Source organism: Rattus norvegicus, chromosome 16 (genome assembly GCF_036323735.1).
Source record: "Rattus norvegicus strain BN/NHsdMcwi chromosome 16, GRCr8, whole genome shotgun sequence".
Classification (NCBI taxonomy): domain Eukaryota; kingdom Metazoa; phylum Chordata; class Mammalia; order Rodentia; family Muridae; genus Rattus; species Rattus norvegicus.
In genome coordinates, this window is record NC_086034.1 from 21,020,059 (window position 1) to 21,030,449 (window position 10,391).

The 10,391-nt window shown below is 46.4% G+C and overlaps 1 protein-coding gene across 1 annotated transcript; it reads left to right on the forward strand.

Moving 5' to 3' along the window:
- The first annotated feature begins 421 nt into the window (after nucleotides 1-421).
- Nucleotides 422-8,003, forward strand: LOC134482474 (uncharacterized). The gene is made up of 3 exons (XM_063275940.1): nucleotides 422-6,877; nucleotides 6,980-7,302; nucleotides 7,862-8,003. Exons 1-3 carry the CDS (start codon nucleotides 1,107-1,109, stop codon nucleotides 7,882-7,884), a joined length of 6,117 nt encoding a protein of 2,038 aa, XP_063132010.1. The 5' UTR covers nucleotides 422-1,106; the 3' UTR covers nucleotides 7,885-8,003.
- The last annotated feature ends 2,388 nt before the right edge of the window (nucleotides 8,004-10,391 follow it).

The window sequence follows — 10,391 nt, forward strand, 5'->3', positions numbered from 1 at the left end:
GATACTGTGCCCTCCTCCCAGATTGCGTTGTTTACTTATAAACAAATTTCTACTAATTGCTGTGGTTCAGCCTTTGCACAGACCTTTAATCTCTCAAACTGGAATGTAGACATTTCCTTAGTACCCACCCTTAATGCTAAGTAATCAATGTAACCTTAGTTTATAGAATGAAGCACCTCGTTTAAAAGTGATGCTTAATTGCATGAAAGAGAAGGTGATTATCCAGAGAAAGATTTGGTATAAAGAATATTCCCATCTCTCTCACGAAGGAATAAGAAAAGTGGCTACTTGAGGGGTAGTGCAGCAGAAAGTACAAAAAGACGGGGGAGAGAGAGAGAGAGAGAGGGAGGAGGGAGGGAGGGGCGGAGGGAGGGAGGTGGCCTTTTTACTTGTAGAGTTTTAGAGAGAAATATTGCAGAATGAACCATAGAATATGAAGGAAAGTGAATATTACAAAATCACTATTTAGAGGAAGAGCAGAGCAAAACATCAAAGGCCAAGAGTCACATTTTGTCCTTTCTATTTATATATTTCCATCTTACAAGGAAAAATGACTTTAGGTAGCAAAGAGCAGAAGAAATCTAAGTATAAACCTAAAGAGATCCACAGTAAAGACTTTGAAAAACTCTGGGCCAATTACTCAAGCAGACAGGAAGCAGACTTCACTGAATGTCACTGAATGTAGTGCTAACTTTCGACAGAATACACAAATAGTTTGGGGACTATGAATCCAGGTTCTGACATTATCAGAAGGGTGATAGAATGAATAAAATCAGTAAATTTTCAATCAAAAGTATCACTGCTAATTTTCGTTTTAGGATGAAAAATATAAAACAGATAATTTCTATGCTGTGTCTTCTGAGCATAGAAATTCTATTCCTAAGGCTACTGCTGATCGTGAAGCTTCCACCTCTACTGCTGACAGCCTGGATGCTGCCGAGCCTGACCCGACAAATTCTACAAATGCTACTGACTGTCTGGCTGCTCTTGAGCATGAGCTGACTAATTCCAACAACACTGCTGACTGTCTGGCTGACCTTGAGCCTGATCAGACTATTTCTACCAATGCCGCTGACTTTCAGGCTGCTGTTGCACCAGAGCCAACTATGTCCACCCACCCTGCTGACTGTCTGCCTGATGTGGAACCAGAGCCAACTATGTCCACCCACCCTGCTGACACTCTGGCTGCTCTTGATCCTGAGCTGACTAATTTCAACAACACTGCTGACTGTCTGGCTGACCATGAGCCTGAGCCAAACATGTCCACCCACCCTGCTGACAGTCTGCCTGATGTGGCACCAGAGCCAACTATGTCCAATCACCCTGCTGACACTCTGGCTGCTCTTGAGCCTGAACTGACTAATTCCAACAACACTGCTGACTGTCTGGCTGACCTTGAGCCTGATACGACGATTTCTACCAATGCCGCTGACTTTCAGGCTGCTGTTGCACCAGAGCCTGCTATGTCCACCAACCCTGCTGACAGTATGGCAGCTGTTGAGCCTGAGCCGACTATGTCCACCCACCCTGCTGACATTCTGACTGCTGATGAGCCTGAACATAATAATTCTACCAAAGCTGCTGACTGTCTGGCTGACCTTGAGCCTGAGCCAAAAATGTCCACCCACCCTGCTGACAGTCTGCCTGATGTGGAACCAGAGCCAACTATGTCCACCCACCCTGCTGACACTTTGGCTGCTCTAGAGCCTGAGCTGACCAATTTCAACAACACTGCTGACTGTCTGGCTGACCTTGAGCCTGATCCGACTATTTCTACCAATGCCACTGACGTTCAGGCTGCTGTTGCACCAGAGCCAACTATGTCCACCCACCCTGCTGACTGTCTGCCTGATGTGGAACCAGAGCCAACTATGTCCACCCACCCTGCTGACACTCTGGCTGCTCTTGAGCCTGAGCTGACTAATTTCAACAACACTGCTGACTGTCTGGCTGACCCTGAGCCTGATCCAACAATTTCTACCAATGCCGCAGACTGTCGGGCTGCTGTTGCACCAGAGCCCGCTATGTCCACCAACCCTGCTGACAGTATGGCAGCTGTTGAGCCTGAGCCGACTATGTCCACCCACCCTGCTGACATTATGACTGCTGACGATCCTGCACATAATACTTCTACCAAAGCTGCTGACTATCTGGCTGACCTTGAGCCTGAGCCAAACATGTCCACCCACCCTGCTGACAGTCTGCCTGATGTGGAACCAGAGCCAACTATGTCCAATCACCCTGCTGACACACTGGCTGCTCTTGAGCCTGAGTCGACTAAATCCTCCAATGCTGCTGACTGTCTGGCCTATGTTGAGCCAGAGCCAGCTATGTCCACCCACCATGCCGACAGTCTGGCTGCTCTTGAGCATGAGCTGTCTCATGCCAACAAAGATGCTGACTGTCTGGCTTCTCTCAAGGCTGAGCTGATTAATTCCACCAATGCTACTGATTGTCTGGCTTCTGTTGGGACTGAGACAACCATGTCCACCCAGCCTACTGACAATTTGGCAGCTGTTGAGCCTGAACATAATAATTCCACCAATACTGCTGACGGTAAGGACTCTGTTGAACAAGAGCCAGCTAAGCCCACCTACCGTGCCGACAGTCTGGCTGCTCTTGAGCATGAGCCGACTAATTCCAACAACACTGCTGACTGTCTGGCTTCTCAGAAGGCTGAGTCAATTGATTCTACCAATGCTACTGATTGTTTGGCTTCTGTTGGGACTGAGACAACTATGTCCACCCACCCTGCTGACAATATGGCTACTGATGAGCTTGAGCCTACACATTCCACCAATGCTGCTTACTTTCTGGCCGCTCTTGAGCCCCAGTCGACTAATTCCTCCAATGCTGCTGATATTCTGGCTTCTGTTGGGTCTGAGACAACCATGTCTACCCACCTTGCTGATATTCCTATTGCTCATGAGCCTGACTATAATGATTCTACCAATGCTGCTGACAGTCTGGACTCCGTTGAGCCAGAGCCAGCTATGTCCACCCACCGTGCCGACTGTCTGGCTGCTCTTGAGCATGAGCTGTCTCATGCCAACAAAGCTGCTGACTGTCTGGCTTCTCTCAAGGCTGAGCCAACCATGTCCACCCAGCCTGCTGACAGTTCGGCAGCTGTTGAGCCTGAGCCTACAATTTCCACCAGAGCTGCTGATTGTCTGGCTACTGTTCCGCCGGAGCTAACTAGGTCAACCCACCGTGCTGCCTGTCTGGACTCTGTTCAGCCTGAGTCATCTATGTCCACACACCCTGCTGATAATATGGCTACTGATGAGCTTGAGCCTACAAATTCGACGAACGCTACTTACTGTCTGGCTGCTCTTGAGCCTGAGTCGACTAAATCCTCCAATGCTGCTGACTGTCTGGCCTATGTTGAGCCAGAGCCAGGTATGTCCACCCACCGTGCCGACAGTCTGGCTGCACTTGAGCATGAGCTGTCTCATGCCAACAAAGATGCTGACTGTCTGCCTTCTCTCAAGACTGAGCTGATTAATTCCATCAATGCTACTGATTGTCTGGCTTCTGTTGGGCCTGAGACAACCAGGTCCACCCAGCCTGCTGACAGTGTGGCAGCTGTTGAGCCTGAACATAATAGTTCCAACAATGCTGCTGACGGTCTGGACTCTGATGAACAAGAGCCAGCTAAGCCCACCCACCGTGCCGACAGTCTGGCTGCTCTTGAGCATGAGCTGACTAATTCCAACAACACTGCTGACTGTCTGGCTTCTCAGAAGGCTGAGTCAATTGATTCTACCAATGCTACTGATTGTTTGGCTTCTGTTGGGACTGAGACAACTATGTCCACCCACCCTGCTGACAATATGGCTACGGATGAGCTTGAGCCTACACATTCCACCAATGCTGCTTACTTTCTGGCCGCTCTTGAGCCCCAGTCGACTAATTCCTCCAATGCTGCTGATATTCTGGCTTCTGTTGGGTCTGAGACAACCATGTCTACCCACCTTGCTGATATTCCTATTGCTCATGAGCCTGACTATAATGATTCTACCAATGCTGCTGACAGTCTGGACTCCGTTGAGCCAGAGCCAGCTATGTCCACCCACCATGCCGACAGTCTGGCTGCTCTTGAGCATGAGCTGTCTCATGCCAACAAAGATGCTGACTGTCTGGCTTCTCTCAAGGCTGAGCTGATTAATTCCACCAATGCTACTGATTGTCTGGCTTCGGTTGGGACTGAGACAACCATGTCCACCCAGCCTACTGACAATTTGGCAGCTGTTGAGCCTGAACATAATAATTCCACCAATACTGCTGACGGTAAGGACTCTGTTGAACAAGAGCCAGCTAAGCCCACCTACCGTGCCGACAGTCTGGCTGCTCTTGAGCATGAGCTGACTAATTCCAACAACACTGCTGACTGTCTGGCTTCTCAGAAGGCTGAGTCAATTGATTCTACCAATGCTACTGATTGTTTGGCTTCTGTTGGGACTGAGACAACTATGTCCACCCACCCTGCTGACAATATGGCTACTGATGAGCTTGAGCCTACACATTCCACCAATGCTGCTTACTTTCTGGCCGCTCTTGAGCCCCAGTCGACTAATTCCTCCAATGCTGCTGATATTCTGGCTTCTGTTGGGTCTGAGACAACCATGTCTACCCACCTTGCTGATATTCCTATTGCTCATGAGCCTGACTATAATGATTCTACCAATGCTGCTGACAGTCTGGACTCCGTTGAGCCAGAGCCAGCTATGTCCACCCACCGTGCCGACAGTCTGGCTGCTCTTGAGCATGAGCTGTCTCATGCCAACAAAGCTGCTGACTGTCTGGCTTCTCTCAAGGCTGAGCCAACCATGTCCACCCAGCCTGCTGACAGTTCGGCAGCTGTTGAGCCTGAGCCTACAATTTCCACCAGAGCTGCTGATTGTCTGGCTACTGTTCTGCCAGAGCTAACTAGGTCAAACCACCCTGCTGACTGTCTGGACTCTGTTCAGCCTGAGACATCTATGTCCACACACCCTGCTGATAATATGGCTACTGATGAGCTTGAGCCTACAATTTCAACCAACGCTGCTTACTCTCTGGCTGCTCTTGAGCCTAAGTCGACTAAATCCTCCAATTCTGCTGACTGTCTGGCCTATGTTGAGCCAGAGCCAGCTATGTCCACCCACCATGCCGACAGTCTGGCTGCTCTTGAGCATGAGCTGTCTCATGCCAACAAAGATGCTGACTGTCTGGCTTCTCTCAAGGCTGAGCTGATTAATTCCACCAATGCTACTGATTGTCTGGCTTCTGTTGGGCCTGAGACAACCATGTCCACCCAGCCTACTGACAATTTGGCAGCTGTTGAGACTGAACATAATTCCACCAATGCTGCTGATGGTCTGGACTCTGTTGAACAAGAGCCAGCTAAGCCCACCCACCGTGCCGACAGTCTGGCTGCTCTTGAGCATGAGCTGACTAATTCCAACAACACTGCTGACTGTCTGGCTTCTCAGAAGGCTGAGTCAATTGATTCTACCAATGCTACTGATTGTTTGGCTTCTGTTGGGACTGAGACAACTATGTCCACCCACCCTGCTGACAATATGGCTACTGATGAGCTTGAGCCTACACATTCCACCAATGCTGCTTACTGTCTGGCTGCTCTTGAGCCTGAGTCTACTAAATCCTCCAGTGCTGCTGACTGCCTGGCCTATGTTGAGCCAGAGCCAGCTATGTCCACCCACCGTGCCGACACTCTGGCTGCTCTTGAGCATGAGCTGTCTCATGACAACAAAGATGCTGGCTGTCTGGCTTCTCTCAAGGCTGAGCTGATTAATTCCACCAATGCTACTGATTGTCTGGCTTCTGTTGGGACTGAGACAACCATGTCCACCCAGCCTGCTGACAGTTTGGCAGCTGTTGAGCCTGAACATAATAATTCTACCAATGCTGCTGACGGTCTGGACTCTATTGAACAAGAGCCAGCTATGCCCACCCACCGTTCCGACAGTCTGGCTGCTCTTGAGCATGAGCTGTCTCATGCCAATAAAGCTGCTGACTGTCTGGCTTCTCTCAAGGCTGAGCCAACCATGTCCACCCAGCCTGCTGACACTTTGGCATCTGTTGAGCCTGAGCCTACTTTTTCCACCAAAGCTGCTGATTGTCTGGCTACTGTTCAGCCTGAGCTAACTAGGTCAAACCACCCTGCTGACTGTCTGGATTCTGTTCAGCCTGAGTCATCTATGTCCCCACACCCTGCTTACAGTTTGGTAGCTATTGAGCCTGAACTGACTAATTCCACCAAAGCTTCTGACTTTCTGGGTGCTGTTGATCCCGAGTCAACCAAATCTATCCACCCTGCTGACAGTATGGCAGTTGATGAGCCTGAGCTGCCTAATTCCAACATTGCTGCTGACTGTCTGGACGACCTTGAGCCTGATACGACTATTTCTACCAATGCCGCTGACTGTCAGGCTGCTGTTGGGTCTGAGACAACCCTGTCCACCCAGCCTGCTGACAGTTTGGCAGCTGTTGAGCCTAAGCCGACTAATTCCACCAAAGCTGCTGACTGTCTGGACTCTGCTGAGCCAGAGCCAACTATGGCCACCCACCATGCTGACATTCTGACTGCTGTTGAGCCTGAACATACTAATTGCTCCAGTACTGCTGACTGTCTGCCTGCTGTTCAGCCTGAGTCCAGTATGTCCACCCACCCTGCTGACAGTATGGCTGCTATTGATGCTGAGCCTACAGATCCTGCCATTGTTGCTGACTGTCTGGCTGCTCTTGAACCTCGGCTGTCTCTTACATGTGCTGCTGACAGTAGTGTGTTAGTTGAGAGTCATGACTCAGGACCAGCTAGTCACATTGGATTGGATTATGTAGTTGATTTACCTCTTTACAAGGAGAGTACAAGGTACAAACCCCATGCTGACCCAGAGCCCACTCCTGGTTCCTGCACTTGTTATTCCCTTGACTCCATTCAAATGACTAGCCTGACTCTTTTGATATCCCTTAGTGAAGAAGAAATATTTGATTCTGCTACTTCAGATGAGGAATCTTCTTTTACTCCTGACGTAGAAGAAGGTCTGCCTGCTACTCAGGGTGCTGAGGATATTTTTCATGCTTCCGCACGAGCTGAACCAATAAACCATAGCTTGAACCTTCTCAGGGAGAGTGGATATCTTCGGGCAACAGAGATACCACGCATACCTTTTTTGCTCTTCATATGGCTTATATCCTCACTTTTATCCATCATAACATGGATGAAAATCCAAATTCAACAAGCATGGCATGAAGAAAATGGCCAAGGAGCTCCCACTAAGAAGAGAGTCGGACCAGGTAAGTTAAACTAAAATAGTAGCTTAAAATAGATTAAGATTGTTTTACTAGAAACCTAGGTCTCTTTTGTTAATAAATTTCATACTTCTATAGGGCTATTTACATATAACCTAGAACCTGAAAAATTTATTTTTTCTCAATTTATAGAAAATAATTTTCATAATGTAACAAATCCAGTTTAGAGAAATACAACTGACCAGGTAATATTTTTTCCTACTTGGATGTTTCCTATTCTAGAATGAGGAGATTATTGTCACTTCCAGTGAAAACATGTGTTTCCTGAATGACTAAGCCGGGAAAACTTCCTGTTAAATGTTATTGTCTATTTAATGCTGTCATTCTGAACTCTGACTTCTGAAGTTAGCATAGCCTTTGACCGCAACATTCCAAAAGAAGCAACTTCTGAGATTAAAAATAACAAGAGAAGCATCCACCTTCTCACTGTTTCTCTCTACATTGATCCAGATGATAATGACACTGATGTTGTTGATGCTGGGCATGACAATATCACCAGTGATGTGCCTGATGATACTGTTAATAATTCTTCTTTTTCTTCTAGTGGCTGCGGCTCCTGATCCCTAGACCCTTGATGCTCCTCCAGGATCGATTGGAATATCAAAACACAGTCTGTGTGGGAGAATTGATCATATATATAAATTTTAAAATAAAATGTTCAGTCTAATTGTAGACTGAAGTAAAAATTGATTGTTTCATTGGAGTCTCAGTTGTGCCATGTGATGCTTCCTGGAAACTTTTTTCAATTATTTTCAATTTTAATATTTACTTATTTACTTTACATCCTGCTCACTGCCCCCTCCCTGTCAGCCTCTCCCATAATTGTTCCCTTGTGCCCCACTCTCCTTCTCCTCTCAGTGGGTAGGGGCCATTTGGTTATCTTCCCACCCTGGAACATGAAGTCTCTGTGAGACTAATCCCTTCCTCTCCCACTGAGTCAGAGGACACAATCTAGCTAGAAGAACCTATTCTGCATACAGGCAACATCCTTTAGGATAACCCATGCTGTAATTGTTTGGGACTCACACAAAGATCAAGCTGCACATCTCCTACCTATGTGTGTGGAGGCTTAGGACCAGCCTCTGTATGTTCTTTGGTTGGTGGTTCAGTCTCTAAGAGCCCTAAGAGTCCAGGTCAGTTGATTTGGTTAGTCTTCCTGTGGCGTTCTTATCGTCTGAGGGACTGCAATCCTTCCACTTATTTTTCCATGACAGTCTTCAAGATCCATCCAATTTTAGCTGGGAGTGTTCATCTAAGTCAGCTTCTGGGTGAACCCTCTCATGGGACAGCCTATGCTAGACTCTGTCTGCAAGCATAACAGGATATCATTAATAGTGTCAGGGACTGTTGCTTGACAATGCGATGGGTTTCAAGTTGGGTAGGCTGGTGGTTGGCTTTTCCCTCAGTCTCTCCTCCAGCCCTGTTCCTTCATTGACTGTAGACAGGAAAAAAAATTGGATTTAAAGTTTTGTGGTTGGGTTGATGTTCGAATTGCTCCAGTGGGCTTCCTGCGTAGCTAGAAGAGCCAGTCACCCCAGGCTCTGTATCCCCAAGGCTATGATTCACAACCTCCACTGATTCTTGTGTGCCTCCCCTATCCCATTCTCTGTCTCTCTCTCTGAGGTTGTACCCTCACTCAACACCCTTACAAGTTACAGATCTCCATTCATTATCATGGTTCCCTCCTCCTTCCCACACTGAACCCTGCCTGACCCTATCCCTTTCTATCTCCTTTCTTAATCAGCTCCTTTCATCCATCCATATGCCTTCCATGACCATTCTATATTCTCAAATATCCTTTCTTGTGCCCTTCTTTTTCTACCTTCTTGGGTCTGTAGAGTCTATCATGGGCATCCTGTATTTTATGGGCTGCCTCCTGAGAGGGAGGGGTCATGCTTACCTTCCTTTTCACTGAGCCCCACTGGATTGCATTCCTATTTAGGGCTCCTAGGCATAAGAGGCCTGTATAACTAAAGAGAGCCAATCCTAGGCCTTCTATAAGAAAACATAATCATTGAATTAAGTCATAAATACTTTTCCAATGTTTCTTTTAGAGCCCATCTATTCAGCACTTTAACATGTTTAAGTTAAAGAAATTACATTTTGTTTTCTTTTTATATCATTAAATTGATTAGATTTATATGTAGGAGATTTTGCTACTGTGCATTTTCTATGCAGTATGTGTGATAGAATTCAGTACTGGTTCCCCTGGAATTGGAGTTACAGATAGTTGTGAGTGACCAGCAATGTGCTAGCAATTAAAACTGAGAGCTCTACAATCAAAACTAGAACTCTTAACAGCCCATCCATCTCTAAAGGTATATATATATATATCTCAACATGGTAAAATTTATCATAAAATCTTATGAAATTTCAATACATTGTCTAGTTTATGTAAAAAAAAATTCACTAAGAACATTTTACTCTAATATGACCTGTGTTTGCAGATGGGTCAAAGACATTTTGAATTGGATCTATGACCCTGAACCCCAGTACTCACATTGTGTACATGTGTACATCTTGTTTGTGCATTGATCCACATATGAAAGATAGAGACTGATATTGTCTTTCTCTCACTTTACCCCCCACGTAGATTACTGTGTTTGGGCCAAAGGACAATGCCACTTTACAGTTCTGTTCTGCTATACTGTGGGTTCTATGGACTGAATACAGACCATCAACCCTCATTTTCGTTCCACCCCTGGTCCCTCCATTTTGGAGACTGTTCACTCACTCAAATCCCTAGTGTGTTTGATTTTCTGACTTGGAGCAAAATTATCTTCATACTTGCAGGAAAGTAAGCTTTGGGGATCCCATTATACCCACATCTGCAATGAGGTTTTCAGGACAAGTGTTTTGCCAATTGAGTTTTACCAAGCACCCCAGTCTCTATCCCTTATTTCCTATTTTTAGGCTGTACTAGCTTAGGAAGGAGAACCAGTAGCACAGTAGTAGACATTCCATTGTCCACATGCTTCTTGATCATCTTGTAGTTCTAAAGGCTTAATTAATTAGTCTTTAAGCTGCAGTTTCATATAAATAATAAATTATGCATTCTAATTCCAAAATATTCC